General features: G+C 36.9%; 1 protein-coding gene across 7 annotated transcripts in view; it reads left to right on the top strand.

Annotated features, from left to right (window-relative positions):
• Positions 1–23,193, top strand: part of SENP7 (SUMO specific peptidase 7) — a 149,226-nt gene that overhangs the window by 52,731 nt on the left and 73,302 nt on the right. For 4 of the 7 annotated variants that reach the window (XM_019448229.2, XM_019448230.2, XM_019448227.2 and 1 more), the window contains one exon: positions 18,865–19,062. The exons of the other annotated variants lie outside the window; for them this stretch is intronic. In XM_019448229.2, coding sequence (XP_019303774.2) covers positions 18,865–19,062 — 198 coding nt within the window. The remainder of the gene's footprint in view (positions 1–18,864; positions 19,063–23,193) is intronic. 7 annotated transcript variants of the gene reach the window in all.

Raw genomic sequence — 23,193 nt, 5'->3', positions numbered from 1 at the left:
AGTTAGCATCAGATCCCACAATTTAAGGGCTCATTCCCATAAGACTGTACTCACTTCATATGTCAGCTGAAAGTCTCAAGTTGTTACCGGTATTTCTGACTGGTCGGCTATCAACTGGGCATTTCCATGACCCTCTCTTCAGTTTTGATGATTTGTTAGAATGGCTCACAAAGCTTAAGACAATGTTTTATTTACATTTATAGGTTTATTATAAAGGGTACAACCCAAGAACAGCCTAATAGAAGAGATCTATAGGGCACGGTATGGATTGGAGGTGTGGAGCTTTCATGACCTCTTTGGATGTGTCACCCTGTCTGCACCTTCACATGTTTACCAGAGAAAAAGACCAAATGTCTATTTCCCATATATCCCAGTGCTAAACTAGAAAGCATCTTCCTTTCTTATGTTGTCTCTTTCTCAACTTATTATGGTGTTTTTTATTTGTATCTATATGTTGTTCTAAGTAAAGTAAAAATTTTAAATTATTAGAATTAATTTTATTGTTCACCTTTATGCTGTTCAATTCTTCTTTTTAAATGAAGCGTTGAGCATTGAGCCTGTATGTACAGTTACTGAAATTATACGACTTATATTTCACAGTTTATATATATACATATTTTGTTCTTACCAGAACAATAGAAATGCTGCACAAACCTAATTTAGCTTTTATTTTATTGTATTTAAAAATTTATTTATTTATTTATTTATTTATTTATTTATTTATTTATTTATTTACTTTTTAATTTACTTCCAAGTCAGTTAGCATATAGTACAACAAATGATTTCAGGAGTAGATTCCAGTGATTCATCCCCTATGTATAACACCCAGTGCTCATCCCAACAACTGTCTTCCTTAATGCCCCTTACCATTTAGCCAATCCCCCCACCCACAACCCTTCCAGCAACCCTCAGTTTGTTCTCTTAAGAGAACCTCTTAAGGTTCATAAGACCCTCAGTCTCTTATGTTTTGCCCCCCTCCCTGTTTTTATATTATTTTTGCTTCCTTTCCCTTATGTTCATCTGTTTTGTATTTTAAATTCCACGTGAGTGAAGTCATATAATATTTGTCTTTCTCTGACTAATTTTGCTTAGCACAATACCCTCTATTTCCATCCACATTGTTGCAGATGGCAAGATTTCATTCTTTTTGATTGCTGAGTAATACTCCATTGTATGTATGTACACACACACACCCCCACATCTTCTTTATCCATTCATTCGTCAATGGACATTTAGGCTTTTTCCATACTTTGGCTATTGTCGATAGCACTGCTATAAACATTGGGGTGCATGTGCCCCTTCAAAACAGGACACCTGTATCCCTTGGATAAATACCTAGTAGTGTAGTTGCTGGGTCATTGGGTAGTTCTATTTTTAACTTTTTGCGGAGCCTCCATACTGTTTTCCAGAGTAGCTGCACCAGTTTGCATTCCCACCAAAAATGCAAAAGAAATCCTCTTTCTCCACATCCTCGCCATCATCTGTTGTTGCCTGAGTTGTTAATGCTAGCCATTTTGACATGTGTGAGGTGGTATCTCATTGTGGTTTTGGTTTGTATTTCCCTGATGATGAGTGATTTTGAGCATTTTTTCATGTGTTGGTTGGCCATCTGGATGTCTTCTTTGGAGAAGTGTCTATTCATGTCTTTTGCCCATTTCTTCACTGGATTATTTGGTTTTGGGGGGTTGAGTTTGTTCTTTATAGATTTTGGATATTAGCCCTTTATCTGATACGTCGTTTGCAAATATCTTCTCCCATTCCGTTGGTTGCCTTTTTAATTTTGCTGATTGTTTCCTTTGCTGTGCAGAAGCATTTTATTTTGATGAGGTCCCAAAAGTTTATTTTTGCTTTTGATTCCCTTGCCTCTGGAGACACGTCTAGAAAGAAGTTGGTGCGGCTGAGGTCAAAGAGGTTTTTGCCTGCTTTCTCCTTGAGGATTTTGATGGCTTCCTGTCTTACATTTAGGTCTTTCATCCATTTTGAGTTTCTTTTTTGTGTATGGTGTAAGAAAGTGGTCCAGGTTCATTTTTCTGCATGTTGCTATCTAGTTTTCCCAGCACCACTTGCTGAAGAGACTGTCTTTATTCCATTGGATATTCTTTCCTGCTTTGTCAAAGATTAGTTGGCCATACATATGTGGGTCCATTTCTAGGTTCTATTCTGTTCCATTGATCTGAGTGTCTGTTATTGTGCCAGTACCATACTGTCTTGATGATTACAGCTTTGTAATAAATACATCTTGAAGTCCTGAATTGTGATGTCTCCTGCTTTGGTTTTCTTTTTCAGGATTGCTTTGGCTATTCAGGGTCTTTTCTGGTTCCACACGAATTTTAGGATTGTTTGTTCTAGCTCTGTGAAGAATGCTCATGTTATTTTGATAGGTATTGCATTGAATATGTAGATTGCTTTGGGTAGTATTGACATTTTAACAATATTTGTTCTTCCAATCCATGAGGATGGAATGTTTTTTCATTTCTTTGTGTCATCTTCAGTTTCTTTCATAAGCTTTCTATAGTTTTCAGTGTATAGATTTTTCACCTCTTTGGTTAGATTTATTCCTAGGTATTTTATGGGTTTTGGTGCAGTTGTAAATGGGATGGGTTCCTTGATTTTGCTTTCTGTTGCTTCATTATTGGTGTATAGGAATGCAACCGATTTCTGTGCATTGATTTTTTATATCCTGTGACTTTGCTGTATTCATGGATCAGCTCTAGCAGTTTTTTGATAGAATCTTTTGGGTTTTCCATATAGAGTATCATGTTATCTGTGAAGAGTAAAAGTTTGACCTCCTCCTGGCTGATTTGGATGCCTTTTATTCCTTTTTGTTGTCTGATTGCTGAGGCTAAGACTTCCAACACTATGTTGAATAACAGTGGTGAGAGTGGACATCTCTGTTGTGTTCCTGACCTTAGGGGGAAAGCTTTCGGTTTTTCCCCACTGAGGAGGATATTAGCAGTGGGTCTTTCATATATGGCTTTTATGATCTTGAGGTATGATCCTTCTATCCCTACTTTCTTGAGGGTTTTTATCAAGAAAGGATGTGGTATTTTGTCAAATGTTTTCTCTGCATCTACTGAGAGGATCATATGGTTCTTGTCTTTTCTTTTATTGATGTGATGTATCACATTGATTGTTTTGCGGATGTTGAACCAGCCCTGCACCCCAGGTAAAAATCCCACTTGGTCGTGGTGAATAATCCTTTTAATGTAATTGATGGATCTGGTTGGCTAGTATCTTCTTGAGGATTTTTGCACACATGTTCATCAGGGAAATTGGTATGTAGTTCTTCTTTTTAGTGGGGTCTTTGTCAGGTTTTGGAATCAAGGTTATATTGACTTCATAGAATGAGTTTGGAAGTTTTCCTTCCATTTCTATTTTTTGGAACAGCTTCAAGAGAATAGGTGCTAACTCTTTAAAAATTTTTAAGTGTGTATTCTTAGAGAGAGAGAGCACGAGCAGGGAGGGGGCAGAGAGAGAGAGGGAGACACAGAATCCAATGCAGGCTCCAGGCCCTGAGCTGTCAGCACAGAGCCCAATGTGGGGATTGAACCCACGAACCACGAGATCATGACCTGAGCTGAAGTCAGATGCTTAACTGACTGAGCTACCCAGGCGCCCCAGTGTTAACTTTTCTTTAAATGTTTGGTAGCACATTTTCCAGGAGAACCTGGAAAGCTATCTGGCCCAAGACTCTTGTGTTTTGGGAGATTTTTGATTACTAATTCAATTTCTTGACTGGTTATGGATATGTTCAAATTTTCTATTTCTTGTTTCAGTTTTGGTAGTTTATGTGTTTCTAGGAATTTGTCCATTCTTCCAGTTTACCCAATTTATTGGCATATAATTGTTTATAATATTCTCTTATTATTGTTTATACTTCTGCTGTGTTGGTTGTGATCTCTCCTCTTTGATTCTTGATTTTGTTTATTTGGGTGCTTTCTTTTTTCTTTTTGATCAAACTGGCTAGGGGTTTAACAATTTTGTTAATTCTTTCAAAGACCCAGGTCCTGGTTTCATTGATCTGTTCTGTTCTTTTGATTTCAATAGCATTGATTTCTGGTCTAATCTTCATTATTCACTGTCTTCTGCTGGTTTGGGTTTTATTTGCTGTTCTTTTTTCCATCTCTTTAAGCTGTAAGGTTAGGTTGTGTATCTGAGACTTTTCCTCCTCCTTTAGGAAGGCTTGGATTGCTATATACTTACTTCATATGACTGCCTTTGCTGCGTGCCAGAGGTTTTGGGCTTTGGTGTTATCATTTTCATTGGCTTCCATGTACTTTTTAATCTTCTTGGTTAGCCCATTCATTCTTTAGTAAGATATTGTTTAGTCTTCAAGTATTTGTTGTCTTTCCAAATTTTTTCTTGTGGTTGATTTTGAGTTACATAGCGTTGTGGTTTGAAAATATACAAGGTATGATCTCGATCTTTTTGTATTTGCTGAGAGCTGATTTGTGTCCCAGGATGTGATCTATTCCATGTGCACTCGAGAAGAATGTGCATTCTGCTGCTTTAGTATGAAATGTTCTGAATATGTTTGTTAAGTCCACCCATCTAGTGTGTCAATTAAAGCCATTGCTTCCTTGTTGATTTTCTTTTTAGGTGATCTGTCCATTGTTGTAAGTGGGGTGTTGAAGTCCCCTACTATTATGTATTATTATCAATGAGTTTCTTTATGTTTGTGATTAGTAGATTTATATATTTGGGTGTTTTCACATTGGGGGCATAAATGTGTACAATTGTTAGGTCTTCTTGGTGGATAGACCCCTAAATTATGATATGAAGCCCTTCTTCATCTCTTGTTACAGTCTTAATTTTAAAATCTAGATTGTCTGATATAAGTATGCTTACTCTGGCTTTCTTTTAGCAACCATTAGTGTGATAGATGGTTCCCTATCCTCTTACTTTCAATTTGAAGATGTCTTTGGGTCTAAAATGGGTCTCCTGTAAACAGCATATCAATGGATCTTGTTTTTGTATCCATTCTGTTACCCTGTGTCTTTTGATTGGATCGTTTAGTCCATTGACATTTAGAGTGAGTATTGCAAGATACAAATTTATTGCCATTGTGTTGCCTGTAGAGTTGGAGTTCTGGTGGTGTTCTCTGGTCCTTTCAAGTCTTTTTTGCTTTTGAACTTTTTTGTTTTGTTTCATCTCTTCTCCCCTCAGAGAATCCTCCTTAAAATTTCTCACAGGGCTGGTTTAGTGTTCACAAACTCTTTTAGTTTTTGTCTGGGAAACTTTTTATCTCTCTTTCTATTTTGAATGACATCCTTGCTTGATAAAGAATTCTTGGTTGCATATTTTTTCAATTCAGTACATTGAATTTATCCTGCTACTCTTTTCTGGCCTGCCAAGTTTCTGTGGATAGGTCTGCTGCAAACCTGATCTGTTTTCCCTTGTAGGTTCAGGACATTTTTTCCCTTGCTGCTTTCATGATTCTTTCCTTGCCTGAGTATTTTGTGAATTTGACTATGGTATGCCTTGTTGATGGTCGGTTTTTGTTGAATCTAATGGGAGTTCTCTGTGCATCCTGGATTTTGATGTCTGTGTCTTTCCCCAGGTTAGGAAAGTTTTCTGCTATGATTTGGTCACATAAACCTTCTACTCCCTTCTCTCTCTCTTCATCTTCTGGGACCCCTATGATTCTGATGTTATTTCTTTTTAATGAGTCACTGAGTTCTCTAGTTCATATATTGTGTTCTTTTGCCTTAGGCTCTTTTTTTTTTTTTTTTTTTTTCTGCTTCATTCTCCTTAAGTTTGTCCTCTGTATTGCTGTTAGCTGCTCTGCTTCATCCATCCTTGCTGCCATGGCATCCGTTCGAGATTGCCACTCAGTTATAGCATTTTTAATTTCATCCTGACTAGATTTTACTTCTTTTATCTCCACAGAAGGGATTCTAATCTGTTTTCAACCCCAGCTAGTATTCCTCTTGTCATGATTCTAAAAATCTGGTTCAGACATCTTGCTTGTATGTGTGTTAAGTCCCTGGCTGTTACTTCTTTCTGTTCTTTCTTTTGGGGTGAATTCCTTCATTTTGTCATTTTGGAGGGAGAAAAAAAATTAATCAAGTAAAAAAATTAAAAAACTGAAAAGAACACAAAAATACCAAATAATGGATGCTAGATCCTAGATGTGTTTTGTTCTGGTTGTTGAAAGAAGCTTGATGTAATAGAGAAAAAAGGAAAGAAAAGAAAAGGAAAAAAAAGGAAAAAAGTAAATGTTTGTAAATTTAAAAGTATGAATACAATAATATAGAATAAAATGAAATTACAAGAATAAAATAGAATAAAAAATTTACAAAATTAAAAAGTAGTGTATAAAAAATAAAAGAAAAATCTTTTTTATAAAAACAGAAAATAAAAATAAATGTTTTTCTCTTTCTGTATTAAAGAATACAAAAAGAAAAAAAAATGAATAGATGAGCCAGTGAACAAAATGAAATATGATTGAAATTACATCGAAGTTTCCCCTGGGTGTCAAACTATGAAGCACTTTATAGTCTGTAAAGTAAACAGGTGGAGAGACTTGTGGTATTTCTGCAAAGCATGGTTGGCACAGTTGGACAGGCTTTGTTCTCACTAGGTGGTGCTGCTTTGCTTACTGGGGTGGATCATTGTGGCACGTGTATGTGGGTATGTGCATGCAGGAGAGGTGAAAATAGCGTCACCCAGCTACCCAGTCTCTAACCCCAGAACTCTGTGCTCTCACCTACAGGCAGTCAAGCACCCTCCTTTGTCTCCAGTTTCTGACCACTCCCCACTTCTACCTGTCCACGTCCAAGCTGTCTGTCTGCCAGGCATTACCTCCCTTCCGAGTTTTATCTCAGGTGGGGCTGTATTTCTAATCCCCTCACCTCTGAGAGCCCTGTGGCTTTGACCTGCTCAGACTCTCTGGAGGAGAGTCTCAGCGAGCAATGGTTGGGTGCTGGCTTGCCTCCAGGAACTTCCCTCAACCGCACTGCTGTAGATGCCCAGAGACTGCGGCCAGGTGCTAGCCTACACCTGAAAAAGTTGATGCAATCATGTAGCAGCAGTGTTTCAGGGATTATGGTAATCACAACACACATCTGATGCCAGGCTTCACCATCCCTTTATGTCCTTGTTCCAACACCAGCAAACGTGACTGTTCTCTGTGGTCCTCTGGGTACTTTGCCTGTGGGGAGGCCGCACAGCCTCTACCAAATTTCCTCTCAGCTAGAGAACTACCTCTCTCCTTGTGCCTGAGGACCCCTTGGACTTCACTCTCTGCTCCTGGGTATTCACCCTTCCCACCATAGCTCCACCACGTATCGAGCTGTGGAGTTTTTAGAATTTATGCTCCCCTGTGTATAGAGTCTTGATGGTATTTAAACCCTGTTCTTTTTCCTTTCTCCCTTTCATGTTAAGTCCCTTATGGATGTTTCCACTCTTTCTCTCCAGCTTCTTTTGGGGGGAGTGCTTTTCCTGTACTTTTCCCCCTGTGTCGCTTCTCACTCCACAAGCAAAAACAGCTCCCTGTCCTCCACGCCTTCTCTCTCCCCCACTTCCCCTCTCTGTGTTGCATACTTGCTGAATTCTGTGGTTCAAGTTATGCAAAGTGTTTTGTTAATCCTTGGATCAATTTTTTAGGTGTGCACGATGCTTTGGTGTTGATCTAGCTGCATTTCAGGGACAAGAGAAATAAAAACATTCCATGCTGCTTCTCCATCTTGGCCCCTCCCCACTTAGCTTTTATTTCACTTTTTGTTACATCTATATTCTACCAACACTTTCTGTCTTTGCATAATGATATGTAAAAGAATGAATGAAAGTAGAAGGAACTAAGAGTTTCCCTGTCATTCCTTTTCCTGCTATGTCATCGTTTTCAGCACAAGTGGTTGACTAACACAGGGAAGTAACACAAGTAAGAAAGGATATAGTAGGGCACCTTAGTCATTTCTGTTTCTTAGGATACCATTCTTTTTTTTACTTTCTCTCTTGGAACCATTTACTGGTTTGAATGAAAAAAATGTGGCCTCTCAGGACTTTCAGTGCCTTTGCCTGCCTTTTTCTCACTTTGAATTTCATCGAACTTCCATACATAGTGAATTCACCAAAATTTTCTCCTCATGGACATCTCAAATATTATATGTGAATGGAGCAGTCAAGAATGTTTGACCATGCATATGATGAATATTTTCTCTGCTCTTGTGCATGCTTCATTGTTTCATGAATTTCACTTACAAAGTACAGGTTCAAAGATAAAATTTTTAAGAATTTCAGGATAGTAACAGCAGAGCATTAAAACAAGTGTGGGGTCTTGAGCCTAGGGTTCTGTATGCTGTACAGGTTGCATGTCCATGAAGCTGCTGATGGAGGCAAGTAAAATAAGATGGAAATGTTTACTCAGAGCAGCTTCAGAGGAAAAAAAAAAGATTATCATCAATAGGTGATAAAGAAACTTAAAGTATAGCTGAAATTAAGTATGTGTTATGGATTGAATTGTTGTGTCCACCCCAAAATCTATTTGTTGAAATCCTAATCCCTAATGTAATGTATTAGGAGATGGGAAGCCTTTGGGAGGTGATTTGGTCATGAGGGTGGAGCCTCTAGTAGAGTCTCTTATAAAAGAGACCCCAGAGAGCTCTTTCATCCTTTCTGCCATGTGAAAATACAGTGAGAAGATGGCCACCTGTGAAACAGGAAGCTCTTACCACAAATTGCATCTGCTGGTGTCTTGATCTTGGACTCCCCAGCCTACAGAACTGTGAGAAATACTTGTTTGTTGTTAATCCATCCGGTTTATGGTATTTTTATTAAAGTAGCCTGAGTGGACTGACAGTAAGAAAGGGGAATAGGGCAGAGGCATGCAGTGTACTGTGTTAACTGTATGGATTATGGATTAAAATTATTCACTCAACTGTGGTTTACTCAAACTCCAAACACTGTAGTATATGTGTTGTGCCAGTTTTTTTAATTTCAAAGAATCAGTTTAAGTACCTTTCTTATTTAAAAGGTGCTTGCTAAGGCATTTGGCCAGTTGCCAGGTAACAAATTCATGTACTAGAAAGGTGGCATCTAAGGCATACTGCAGTGATGATTATTCTTTAGAGCCCTTGAACTTATTCTAACTCATGAGTTTTTCAGTCCAAATCTTAACAAAGTATACTTGTATAAATTAATAAAATTGTTAGTCATTTAATTCATTTAGTTTGGCTGTGATGAGGTAAACTAATAAGGTAGACTCATTTTTTAAAGACAATAGAAATGTTTTTGCATATTGTCAATGACTTTTAATCACCTTTATCGATGTATAATTTATATAAAATAAAGTACACACATTTTATGTGTTTATTTTGATGAATTTTAACTAATTTGTATACCCATGTTACCACTACCACCACAATCTAAAAACATCCACTTCCCCAAAGACTTTTCATGTACCCTTTCCCACTTAACCCACAACCCCCTTCCTCCAATCCTAGTCACTGATCTGCTGTCACTATAGATTAGGTTTGTCTTTCTAGAGTTGGACATACATGAAAACAAAGTATGTGTATTCTTTTATGTCTGTTTTTTTTTTTTTTCACTGAACATAATGTTTTGGAGATTGTCCCTATTACCCTCTGAGATTCTTTTGCTGGGCCTGGGAATTAAACTGGCAAGACAGAGCAACAGGGAAAAAAGCATACAAATATTATTTAATTTTTAAAAAGTGCGCATGGGAGCTTTTATAGGAAAAATGGAGACCTGAAGACATGGCTAGGCCTGAAAGCCTATATATTTTTTTAACAAGGAATAATAAATTTGTGAAGTGACAAGACAAAAGAAAAGGGTTTATGTTTCCAGGCACAGTAAATTGTGGGAAAGTGATTAGAAATATATGGGGGAAACTAATGGAAGATAAGGGTTATTTTAGTAGGTTTGTTTGTACAGATCCGTTTTGGTGTCTACTCCCAGTCTGCAGTGATAAGAATGTCTTCCTGGTATAGAAAGGGCACCTTTCTCAAGGGAAATTTTATGACTTTCCTTCAGGTAGAAAGGGGGAGGTCAGAGAGTCTTTCTGGCATCTGCTCTTTCTCAGGTGGCTTCAGCTCAAAATAATATGCCAGAGTGGTGTATTTTGGGGTGACGTGTTTTGAATGGGGTGAATCCATTCAGCTATTGGTGGACATTTGGGTTGTTTCCAGTTTTTTGCTACTATGAATAAAGCTGCGGTGAATATTCATTTACAAATGCTTATATGGACATATTTTCATTTCTTTTGGGTAATTACCTAGGAGCTAGATTGCTGAGTCATTGCAAGTGCATTTTCAGTTTTGTCAGGAACTGTCAAACTGTTTTCCACAGTGGATTATTTGTTTTTCGGGTGTGTGGTTTGGTGTATTCTTTATAGATTTTGGATACTAGCCCTTTGTCCAATATGTCATTTGCAAATATCTTTTCCCATTCCGTTGGTTGCCTTTTAGTTTTGCTGATTATTTCCTTTGTTGTGCAGAAGTTTTATTTGGATGAGGTCCCAAAAGTTAATTTGTTTCCCTTGCCTCTGGAGACATGTCTAGAAAGAAGTTGGTGCAGCTGAGGTCAAAGAGGTTTTTGCCTGCTTTCTCCTTGAGGATTTTGATGGCTTCCTGTCTTACATTTAGGTCTTTCATCCATTTTGAGTTTCTTTTTGTGTATGGTGTAAGAAAGTGGTCCAGGTTCATATGGTGTATGAAAGTGGTCTAGGTTCATCCAGCATGTTGCTGTCCTGTTTTCCCAGCACCACATGCTGAAGAGACTGTCTTTATTCCATTGACTATTCTTTCCTGCTTTGTCAAAGATTAGTTGGCCATACGTTTGTGGGTTCATTTCTGGGTTCTATTCTATTCTGTTCCATTGATCTGAGTGTCTGTTTTTATGCCAGTACTGTACTGTCTTGGTGATTATAGCTTTGTAATACATCTAGAAGTCCTGAATATAAATTTTTGGATTGTTTGTCCCAGCTCTGTGAAGAATGCTGATGTTATTTTGATAGGTATTGCATTGAATATGTAGATTGCTTTGGGTAGTGTTAACATTTTAACAGTATTTGTTCTTCCTATCCAGGAGCATGGAATATTTTTCCATTTTTTTGTGTCTTCTTCAATTTCTTTATAAGCTTTCTATAGTTTTCAGTGTATAGATTTTTCACCTCTTTGGTTAGATTTATTCTTAGGTATCTTATGTTTTTTGGTGCAATTGTAAATGGGATTATTTCCTTGATTTCTCTTTCTGTTGCTTCATTTTTGGTGTATCCATCTCTCTCCCTTTTAAAGACAGAGACCTTTTTTTCTTTTTTAATACCAGAAAGACAAGATAAATAATACGCAGGATCTTTTCATCTGTATGTTAGCCATTCATATGTATTTTTCTTACGAAGAATGGAAATATTTTGTCTAGCGACAAAACTGTTTTCCTCTACCCTCCTTGGTTCTCTGACTGAGGTCTTGCATATTAGACTGACAAAATACAGATTTGTTAGAGAAAAAGACACAGCTTACTAACACATCTAATGTGCATATATGAGGGAGAAATTCTATGATGTGTACCCCAAAGGGGTAGCTACAACTTGGGCTTGTGCAGTGTCTAACAAAGATTAAATAAATTTTTAGAGAAGGCTTGAGAGTCTCCAAGTCCAAACTGTGGGAAAGTAAATATATGGAGAAATCTAATGAAAATAAGGTGTAGGCTTGTTATATAGATTCAATTTCTGAGCTCATAAGAATTTCTAGCAATGAACAGTCTAAGCCTGCATTTAGACAAGTGGTAGGCAGACAGAGGTTTCTCGGTTGTCTTTAGTTCAAAACAATCCTTGCCCCACAGTGACATATTTTAGGGTGACATATTCTGATTTCCTACACCTATTATTTTTGAAGGACAAGAAATGCTCTCAATTATGAAAAAAGAAATTAAAACGCTGCTTTTATTCTGGTTAGTTGGAAGAACCAGAAAACAGGACTCCCAAGTTTTTTTTTAATGTTTATTAATGTTTGAGACAGAGAGAGAGTGAATGGGGGAGGGGCAGAGAGAGAGGATGACAGAAGATCCAAAGCGAACTCTGCACTGACAGTGGTGAGCCCAATGTGGGGCTCAAAAACTGTGAGATCTTGACCTGAGCTGAAGTTGCATGCTCAACTGACTGAGTCACCCAGGTACTCCAGGACTCCCAAGTTTTGAGCAATGGTTATTTTTTCTGATTTCTCAATTTATTTAGCCAAGTTATATAGTTAACTTATATTTATGTATTCATTGCATAAACTGCTTTTGTTGAAAATTATAACTAAATTTGAACTTTTTTAGAAAACCTAATATATGTGTTTTGTTCATAGGCAAAAAAAAAATTGATTTTTTTTCCTGCTGTGGTTATGAGTTTTCCTACAATTAGAGATTTTTAAATGTATAATAAAATAGTACACTAGAAGAGATATAGTTTTTTATTTCTAGGAGTGGTATTTTTTAGACTTGAGACAAAGATCAGTGATGATTTCCCTTGTAAATGAAATTACATTTGATCCTTGAACAACTTGGGGTTTAGTGGTGTCAACCCTCGGCTCAGCTGAAAATCTGCAGTTAACTTTCTTTTTTTTTTAATATATATGTTTTAATGTTTATTTATTTTTGAGAGATGGAATGCGAGCAGGGGAGGGACATAGAGAGAGGGAGACACAGAATCTGAAGCAGGCTGCAGGCTCTGAGCCATCAACACAGAGCCCGACGCGGTGCTTGAACTCATGAACCTTGAGATCATGACCTGAGCCGAAGTCAGATGCTCAACCGACTGAGCCACCCAGGCGCCCCGTAAACATTTTTCACTTTAATATTATGGGGAAAAAAGATTGCTGACTTGTGCTTTAGCATGTGACTAGTCAGCCAAATTACAGTAAAGCCAAATATATAAATGTGAAAATTTTCCCAAAGAATCCAAATTGTCTTTTTCAGTTAGAGTCACATTTTTAGAACAATCAGTAAAATCGGCAATGGTTTGCTATTTTCCAACACAAATTTTTAATTGGTCTGGGTGAACAGAAAAATGGCTTTTTCCAGCATTGGATATTTTCATATTTAAAATTATTACAATTACCATTGGGATAATAATTTTTCAAATAATTTATCAAATTACTAATTTTCAGTATTTTTCCTATTACACCAAAAGTATACCTTATATATCCTTAAGATTTTGTAAGTATTTTTATTTTATTATTTGGAATTTTAGACTGTACATTTGTAAAATCTTTTACATGAAATAGTCTAATTTCCTAAATGTAAAAAACATATATTTATGAGTCAACTGGTAGCTTTTGGCTAGGTAAACCTGAATTATTTACTATTCTTTTTTATTTTTATTTTTTTTTAGAGAGAGGGTACAAGTGAGCAAAGGGCAGAGAGAGGGAGAATCCCAGCAGGGTCACACACACACACACACACACACACACACACACAGAGAGAGAGAGAGAGAGAGAGAGAGAGAGAGAGAGAGGGAGAGAGGGAGAGAGAGGCAGAGAGAGAGTCACCAAAAGCGGGGCTTGTGTTTTATTTTTTTATTTTTTATTTTTTTTTTACCCAAAGTGGGGCCTGTGCTCACCCTAAGCAGGACTCCACCTGACCCGAAGCAGGCCTCGTGCTCACCCAAAGTGAGGATCCAGCTCACCGGAAGAGGGGCTTGAGCTCATCCAAAGTGGGGCTGGAGCTCACCCTGTGCAGCACTCGAACTCATCAACCATGAGATCATGACCTGAGCCGAAGTCAGATGCTTAACCATCTGAGCCACCCAGGCTCTGTTGACCATTCTTTAAAAAAATTAATTAGTTGACCTTTCTTTTCATATGAATAGTACTTGCTTTGTATAGAAAACAGAAATAAAGACAAGTGGAAAAAAGAAAACACAGAGGTAGTAAACCACCCTTAAAAGTTAAAGTAGAAGATTTTGAGAGACTAATAAGTAACATTTCATTAAGTGGATTTATCCTGGCTTACTTAACTATTCTGTAGTTTCTGGGTGGAAACAGGTTACTTTTAGTTTGCTGCTTTTATAAATGATACCATCATGAATATCTTTGTGCATAAAACTTCTCCCTGTATTTCATACATTTCTTGGTTTAGGATTCCAAACATGGGATTATTTTGTCAAGAGCATAACGAACATTCATATATATATATTCTTCTTCTAGATTCACCAGTTGTTATGCCTTCTTTCAGTCTCTGTATACGTGTATGTGTGTATCAGATATACACATGTAGATAGGAATATAATACACATTTTTCCCAGAACCATTTGAAAGTAAATTGCAAACATCATGGAGTTTCACCTCTAAATACTTCAACCTGCATTTTCGAAGAACAAGGGAGATTCTTTTATCCCATGCTGTAATACTTTATGAAGAAAATTAACAGTAGTCTCATTTTATCAACGGATATGAAGTCTAGAATCAATCAGAATTCCTAAATGTCTCCAAAATGTTTTTTATTTTATTACTTTTTACAATTTAGTGGAGCACCTGGGTGACTCAGTTGGTTAAATGTCGGACTTTGGCTCAGGTCCTGAACTCAGGGTTCGTGAGTTTGAGCCCTGTGTTGGGCTGTGTGCTAATAGCTTGAAGCCTGGAGCCTGCTTAGGATTCTGTGTCTCCCTCTCTCTCTGTCCCTCCCTCACTCGCACTCTGTCTCTCTCTCTCTTGAAAATAAATAAACATTAAAAAAATTTTAAATTTAGGATCAAATTGAAGTTTATGCATCATGTATTTTGGTTATTAAGTCTCAGTAGGCTCTTAATCTTACGATACCCCTGTCTGTGCCTTTTATTAAAAATCACGTCATTACTTTTTTGAAGAGTTTAGGCCAGTTGTCTTGTATAATGTCATGTGTTCTAGATTTTTATGATTTGTCTCGGTTTGTCCTCATGGATTAGGTTCACATTACATTTTTGGCAAGAATACTTAATAGCTGTTGTCATTTGCTTACTGCATCATATCAGAGGATACATAGTGTCTGCTTGTCCCTGTGTTGGTGGTTCTACATCTGATCATTTGGTTAAGATTGCTCTATTATGAAGGTGCCTTTCTCTTCTGTAGTTAATAATTGCCTGTGAACTTAATTATCTTGTTTGCATTGGGCTGACGCTAAGGCTGAGCATTGCTGGGAAAAAAAGTCACAAAACAGTGTCTATTTGTGGCATTATAAATTCATGACTATTAATCTCACTGGATTTCTGTACTGCAAGATAATCCTACTGTGTTTCTCTAGTCAGCTTGTGTTCCCCCTCTCCACAATGATGATTTGAGATCTTTCTCTTCTCAAGCCTTTGTTCCTTTATCTTTTGTATCATTTTGAAAAGGTGATCTTGATTTCTTCTACTTCCCAGAAGAAGGAAAGGGGTGCCTCTTCTTGCATCATAAACTAGCACAATGGAGCAGTTAAGAGTGCTGGCAGTAGAGTTGAGAGTGAATGGTTTTGGATCCCACTTTCACTACTCACTCATTTAAGTTTGGGTTTAAATCATTCTGTCTTGGTCTTAATTACAGAAGAATTACCATTGTACCTCATAGAGTAGTTTGTGAGGTTTAAATAAGGTAAATCATTGTAAAATCATTAGCATAGTGCCTGGTATATAGTGCATGTGCAATAGATATTAGCTCTTATTATACCATTTCTTAAAAAAATTTACTGTGTGAATTATACTGTCTTCTGTATCTTCTACCTCTCCTATTCTGTTGACCTCTTCCTTAGGCACTTAAACTTAACACAGATTTTCCATTTACTCATCCCATTGTATTCTGGTTTCTGCTCCCACCATTCCACTAAACTGCCCCTGATAAAGTCACCGTTCCATCTCTAAATTCATTTTTATTACCCTTACCCTTAGTGCTTCCATTTCATTCTTCATAAGAGATCAATAGTGCAGCTGTGAGCTCATCATTCTCTTGTAAAAACTAGTGGGTTTCAATTGTTTTTGACATAAAATCTCAAATCATTAATATAGTTCATTGGTCCTGCCTAACTACCCATACTGATCTTGTACACATGTCCTCTTCAGGGTAGGCACTTGAGCCCGCTACGTCCTTTGATTTTCTTCAACAAGCTTTACTCACACCAGAGCATTTGCATTTTGTCCCCACTTTTGGACCACTCTTTATTTTCCACCTGTTTCTTTGGATAGTGTCTGGTTTCAGCTCAAAAGTCATATTCTCAGTAAAACCTTCCCTGATCTAGTTCAGAAGAAGTGCAGCATCTGTACTTTAACTTCATATCACTTATTACAATTATAATTAAATAATGAATTGGGTAATTCTCTGGAATGTGAAGACAGGCAGGCACTATAACCATCATGTTCATCGATGTATCTCCAGATTCTGCTAGTACAGTTGTTTTGCTAGGAGGTATTTGATAAGTACTTGTTGAATGAAGAATGAATTACTATTATTTAGTCATAGAAATGTACTTATCTCTGTATTATTTATTTGAAGTTTCTGTGTATTTTATGGAGGTTCCCCTGAAGACTTGTACCACCTTTTTCCAGATGGTCTGAAAGTATAGCCTTAAGTGGCTGCTGCATACAAGTGATATCTTTGAAATTGATTTTATCTTAATTTCTTTTTTTTTTTTTTTAAATTTTTTTTTTCAACGTTTTTTATTTATTTTTGGGACAGAGAGAGACAGAGCATGAACGGGGGAGGGGCAGAGAGAGAGGGAGACACAGAATCGGAAACAGGCTCCAGGCTCCGAGCCATCAGCCCAGAGCCTGACGCGGGGCTCGAACTCATGGACCGCGAGATCGTGACCTGGCTGAAGTCGGACGCTTAACCGACTGCGCCACCCAGGCGCCCCAATTTTATCTTAATTTCTTAAAAACATGTTTATTTTTGAGAGAGAGAGTGTGAGTGGGGGAGGGGCAGAGAGAGAGGGGGACAGAAGCTCTGAAGCAGGCTCTGGGCTGACAGCAGTGAGCCAGATATGGGGCTCGAACTCATGAACTGTTAAGATCATGACCTGAGCTGAAGTTGGACACTTAACTGACTGAGCCACCCAGGTGCCCCTCTTTAATTTTTTTAATTTAATGTATTTTTAATTTTAGTTTTTTATATGTTTATTTTTGAGAGAGGGGAGAGAGAGTGCATGTGTGTGGGAGAGGCAGAGAGAGAGAGAGAGAGAAGGGGGGGGGGGGGGACAGAGGATCTGAAGTGGACTCTATGCTGACAGCAGAGAGCCTAGTATGGGCTTGAACTCATTAACTGTGAGATCATGACCTGAGCTGAAGTTGGCCCCTTAACCGACTGAGCCACCCAGGTGCCCCTTTAATTTTTTTTAAAGTAAGTTCTGGCTCAGTGTGGGGCTTAAACTTAAGACCCCCCCCCCCCAAATCAGGATTCGCATGCTTTACCAACTAAGCAGCCAGGCACCCAAGATCAGTTTTATCTTTAAAATATTTGAACACCTTGCTTTGTGTTTCCTAATATTCTTTTTTAAAAAATATTTTAAGTAATCTCTATACCCAATGTGGGGCTCAAACTCATAACCACTCGATCAAGAGTTGCATGTTCCACCTACTGAGCCAGCCAGATGCCCCTGTTTCTTAAGTCTTAGACTTATTTATTTATTTAAAAGTTTATAAATTTATTTTGAGAGAAAGAGAGCACATGCATGCACGTGCAAGCTGGGAGTGCAGAGGGAGAGAGCGAATCCCAAGTAGGCTCTGCACTGTCAGTGTGGAGCAGGACGTAGGGCTTAGACTCACAAACTGTGAGAGGCTAAATTGAGTTGAATGCTTATCAACTGAGCTACCCAGGCACCATCTTAACTTTTGTTAAACAATTCCTTGGGGTGCCTGGGTGGCTCAGTCAGTTAGGCTTCGGACTTCGGCTCAGGTCATGAGCTCACATTTGTGGATTTAAACCCCCCTGTCAGACTCTGTGCTGACAGCTCAGAGCCTGGAGCTTGCTTCGGATTCTGTGTCTCTCTCTCTGTCTTTCCCCTTCCCCGCTTGTGCTCTGTCTCTCTCTCTCTCTCTCTCTCTCTCTCTCTCTCTCTCTCTCCCCCTCTGTCTCTCAAAAATAAAATAAGCATTAAAAAAAAAATCCCTAAAACTAGTTACAGGACAGCTTTATAAATAAAATAGAACAGACACTCTTCTGATCACACATTTCCAATTCTTTAAGACATTTCTCATTTGATATTGTCTCAAGTCCACTTGGTAGCCTATCCAGACTACTGGAAGAACTATTCTCTGGTTCCAGAACTGAACATAGCTCTTCAAGTATTACCAGCAAAAGATTTATTGAATGAGTAACAACCAAAATGTAATGAGACAAAAAGCTGGGGCTGCTTGCATTTATTAGTTTTACTTATTAAAAGGGTATAGGTACAGTAAAAATAAATGTTTTAAATTGACCTATTTATAGAAACGAGGTAAAATTAAGTCTATATCTTAAGACTATGAAGACTTAAGACTACGTAGCTTTAGTAAGGCTGTAGATGATATACGTTTCACCTGTAGTTTTAATAATGCTTTCCAAATTAACAAATGCTAAAACAAAATACATTTACATTGCAGAAAGTGGTTGCCTTTGTGATGAGATATGCAGATGTGTACAATTGTTTTACTAAAAGTGTAAATAGGTGCAGATGGGTTGCCATACGTGTGTGTGGCCATAGTTATAGTATACTAGACAGAATTCTGAAGAAAATTCCAATATAAGTAAAATAGGCTTTACTTTTTAATATATATTTGAGAATGGTTAAGCAAATATTTTACTTATTTACTGCTCTAGTTAATTGCTTCAAGAACTGAAATTAAGAATTCCTGGAGGTTTTCTTTTGGTATAGTTTGTGATTAATCATGTATTATATACACTGTTTAGTACTTTATGTGTTAATTATTTATGTGTGTAACAGGCAACTCAAAGTTGTGTTGACGAATGTCCTATGGACGGATTTAGGACGAAAATTCAGAAAGATCCTACCTAGAAACGATGCTAATTTGTGTGATGCCAACAAGGTGCAATCAGACTCATTGCCTTCGACATCTGTTGACAGCCTAGAGACATGTCAAAAATTAGAACCTCTTCACCAAAGCCTTAATTTATCTAAAAGGTATGTTGTTCAGTATTGATTTTGTTCAACTTACCGCATTTGAACTAATAAAACTCCAATAATCTTAAAATTGTTAAGATTGTTGGAAATGATTTTTAAGAAAATCTGCATATACAGGTGTGCCCCACTCTAAAGCAAATCTTAAAGCTGACAGTCTCAATTTACAAAGTTAATGGTATTTTTGCATTTCATTAAGTTGACATAGAATTATTTTTAAAACCAATTATCATTATATTTAACTATAATTTGATTCCCATACACATATTTTTATAGATTCATTTATGATATAAAATGAAGATACTTATATATATATATAGGTAGGTAAGGACCTAGATTAAATAACTTACGAAAGATATGTTAAAGATGGAGAAAATAAAGGTATATATATTTATTTATTTATGCCTTGATAGAGTTGACAGAATTAATAGTTCATTTTTTATTTTCTGCATCTTTAACATACCTATTAAATAGTGTTTAATATAGTCCTTACCACTTTTGACTTTGAGTTTTCTTGTAATTTACATGCATTTTTAAATAAGTGAGGTGATATTAAAATAATACCCCTAGATTTTTTAATAGTAAATATGCAGTTTAATTTTATAAATAAGACCAGTTTTGTTTTATATTTTTTAAAGGAATTGTGTATGGAATTTGGGGCTAAATACTGGGAATTAGCTCTGGGAATTTGTTATCTGTGACATAATATTTTTAATGTGTTTCTACTTACAGTTTTAACCCTTAATGTTTTGATGGAAATACTTTGCTTTTAATTAGAAAAATTTGTCATTAGCTAGGTAGTGCTTTGGTTATATGGTCTGTAATATATAAGTGCTTTAAGCCAAGTCCAGAAAAAAACTGATAAATTTTTAAAAAATGTTTTATTTATTTTTGGGAGAGAGAGAGATAGAGAGCGTGAGCTAGAGAGGGGCAGAGAGAGACGGAGACATAGAATCCTAAGCAGGCTCCAGGCTCTGAGCTGTCAGCACAGAGCCCAAAATGAGACTTGAACTCGTGAACCACAAGATCATGAGCTGGGCTGAAGTCGAATGCTCAACTGACCGGGCCACCTAGGCTCTCCAAAACTGATAACTTTCAGCACAATTATTTAAAAAATAAAAGTAGAACTCTATAGTATTGCATGTTAATTTTAAAGGAGGATACCTCTTTTAAAAAAGGCAAAAACAAAGTTAAGTAGAAGAATTTCCTTATGTGTTCATGAAATTAAAATATAGTATGAAGTTAAAAGTCTCATTAAGATTCTAATTTGGTTTTTATAGTATGTGTCTGTGTTTTTTTCCTTTCTGTCATTACCAGCTAATGGAGACTTTTTCTCTCATCTCCAGGGGTCCTAAATTGAACTGTTCCAAAGTGAATGCATTATCTTTCTTCTCAGACTTATTCTTATTTCTGTATCCCCTCCCTGTCTGAATATATGACGACTCTTTCTTTCTCACCCTTTATATTCAGTCTTTTTTCATGTGTAGATATTTTTGCCTCCTAAATCAGTTTTGAAATGATCTCTTCTCCACTTTTATTGCCACTGCCTCAGTTCAAGCCCTGATAACTTTGTGCCTTTATTACTATTAGTATTGGGCTTCCCATGTATGGCCTTTTCTTCTTAATACTTTCCCTATATTGTTGTTGAGTTAATCGTTCTGAAAGGCAGATGTTACTTTTAGCTCTCTAGTTTAACATCTTTCTGTGGCTCCACATAACCTTCAGGATAAAGTTCAAACTCCTCACTTTAGCATACACGGTCCTTAATGGTCTCAGCTTTGTGCCTGTCTACACATTCATAACTGAGCTTTAGTCTGTAAGAAACTGGTGGTAGCTCAGTAAATGTATAGTGCTGTTGTATACCTCCGAGCTCATTCTGTTTGCTCTCTTATCTTGGAAACTGTTCTCCTTTCCCATTTACTGATATTTTTTAGTCTTTAACATTGAACTCATATGCCATCTTTTGGGGACAGCTTCCTTGATTCCACCCTCCTCATTTGCATTTAATCCCATTTTTTGCTTTGTTTAGCAGCCTGTTTATATATCATAACACTTATCACATTATATTATGAGTTTTAGTTTTTCTGCCTCCCTGACAGTAAGCTTCACAAGGGAAGCTTACAGGGACTACATTTTATTATTTTTTACTCTGATACTAATACCTAGCACATTGCTGGGTGCTTACTAAATGCTCAGTTTTTGCTGAATTCAAGGAAGGTTGCTTCTCAGCAGAGTTACATCTCCAGTCTCTTTGATTAAAATGTATTTTCATCCATTAGAACCATTTATTTGCTCTGTAATTTTGGTGACAACCAGGAAAAGGGATATTACAAGCTTCAAATAAGAATACTGGAGAACAGTTTAGGGTATCGGTTTGGACAGTGTTTTCTTTCAGAGACTTACTTGCTATCTGGAATGATCTGGAATATCTGGCTTGTTCTTTCTTCAGGCTTAGCTTAACTTTTGCTTTTTGTTTTACTTTCATTTTACTTAGCTAGGACTTTATTATTTCAGAAAGATGAAAGGGAGAAAAATTTATTTTTGGTTTTCAATTTTATCTTAAAGTGTAACTGTTGAGGGGCCCCTGGGTTGTTCAGTCAGTTGAGTGTCTGACTGTTGATTTTGGTTTAGGTCATGATCCCAGGGTCTTGGGATCGAGCCCTGTGTCAGGCTCTGAGTTGAGTGTGGAGCCTACTTAAGATTCTGTCTGTCTCCCACTGCCCTTGTCCCCACTGTACACTATTTAAAAAAAAAACAAAATACCAAAAACCCAAAAAAAGATCGACTATTGAGTCAATCAAAATTACTCATTCAGTCCCCAAAATGACATTTTTTAGAAATTTTATTTGCATTTTAGATTTTTTTAAATGTTTATTTATTTTTGAGAGAGAGAGGGAGAAAGAAAGAGGGCAGGGGAGGGGGCAGAGAAAGGGAGACACAGAATCTGAGGCAGGCTCCAGGCTCTGAGTTGTCAGCACAGAGCCTGATGTGGGGCTCAAACTCATGAACCTTGAGATCATGACCTGAGCTGAAGTCGAATGCTCAACCAACTGAGCCACCCAGGTGCCCCTTATTTGTATTTTGTTGGGTTTTATATCAGGACAATTTAGAATTTTAATTTCTGAACAATATTGAGAAGAAAAACAAAACATAATCCAAATCTGTCTTCTTAAATAGTGAGGAAAAGGGTAAAGAGTTTTAGAAATATGAAACTAGCAGTATGTGGAATGCACAAATTTCTTTTAAATAAGTAAACAATATTTTAGTGTAGGTTTTTATTTCCATATATGATTCACATCTATTTTCCTGAGAGATAACTTTGAGGCATTGATAAACCTTGATCATTAGGCAGGAAAGAGCCTCATGGGACACATAACACAAAGCTTTTGAGAAGATAAACCATCTTTCTCTTCTTTACATCAGTTGGCACCAGAGATTATTAGAGAAATATGGAGACAGTGTACTACCCATATTCCATTAAGAAAAGTTAGGTCCTAGTTCTTGGAATATCCCTAATTATATTTATTCATTTGTCTCTTAAATTTACATATATTTGAAGTTTTTAAAAAATACACAATTTAGATGTTGTGATGGTAAGACTTTTGGGACACTATAGTATTCCTGTCACCTTTCAGCCAGTGTAATTTTAGTTGAGTGATAATTTATTCATTTAAAATTAGCTTAGTAAAAGAAAGGAGTAAACTTAGAAAATCTGTGAATAACAGTTACTCAGCAATTAAAATTATTTTCACTATATAGCTTAAGAAACTGATTTAGAAAGTAAATTTTCTTAAAAGTTTATTTTGTGTGAGAGAGAGTGAGAGAGAGAGCATGAGAGTGGGTGAGGGGCAGAAAGAAAGGGAGAGAGAGAGAATCTTTTGCTGACAGCACTGAGCCCCATTCAGGGCTCAATCTCAGGGACCATGAAATCATGACCTGACCTGAACCAAGAGTCAGACGGTTAACCAACTGAGCCATGCAGGTGCCCCATAAATGGCATTTTATTTTACTTACTGTTATTGTTTACATACTAAGGAAAAATTGGATAGACGGTAAAATGACAGTTTTTTTTAGCACTTTCTTCCATATTGAGTTAGTGTGAAGGATGAAATGTATACCTTTATATATTTCTTG

This window comes from Panthera pardus, unplaced genomic scaffold (genome assembly GCF_024362965.1).
Source record: "Panthera pardus isolate Hobbes unplaced genomic scaffold, ASM2436296v1 HiC_scaffold_16, whole genome shotgun sequence".
NCBI lineage: Eukaryota > Metazoa > Chordata > Mammalia > Carnivora > Felidae > Panthera > Panthera pardus.
This window is presented reverse-complemented; position numbering and strand designations above follow the sequence as displayed.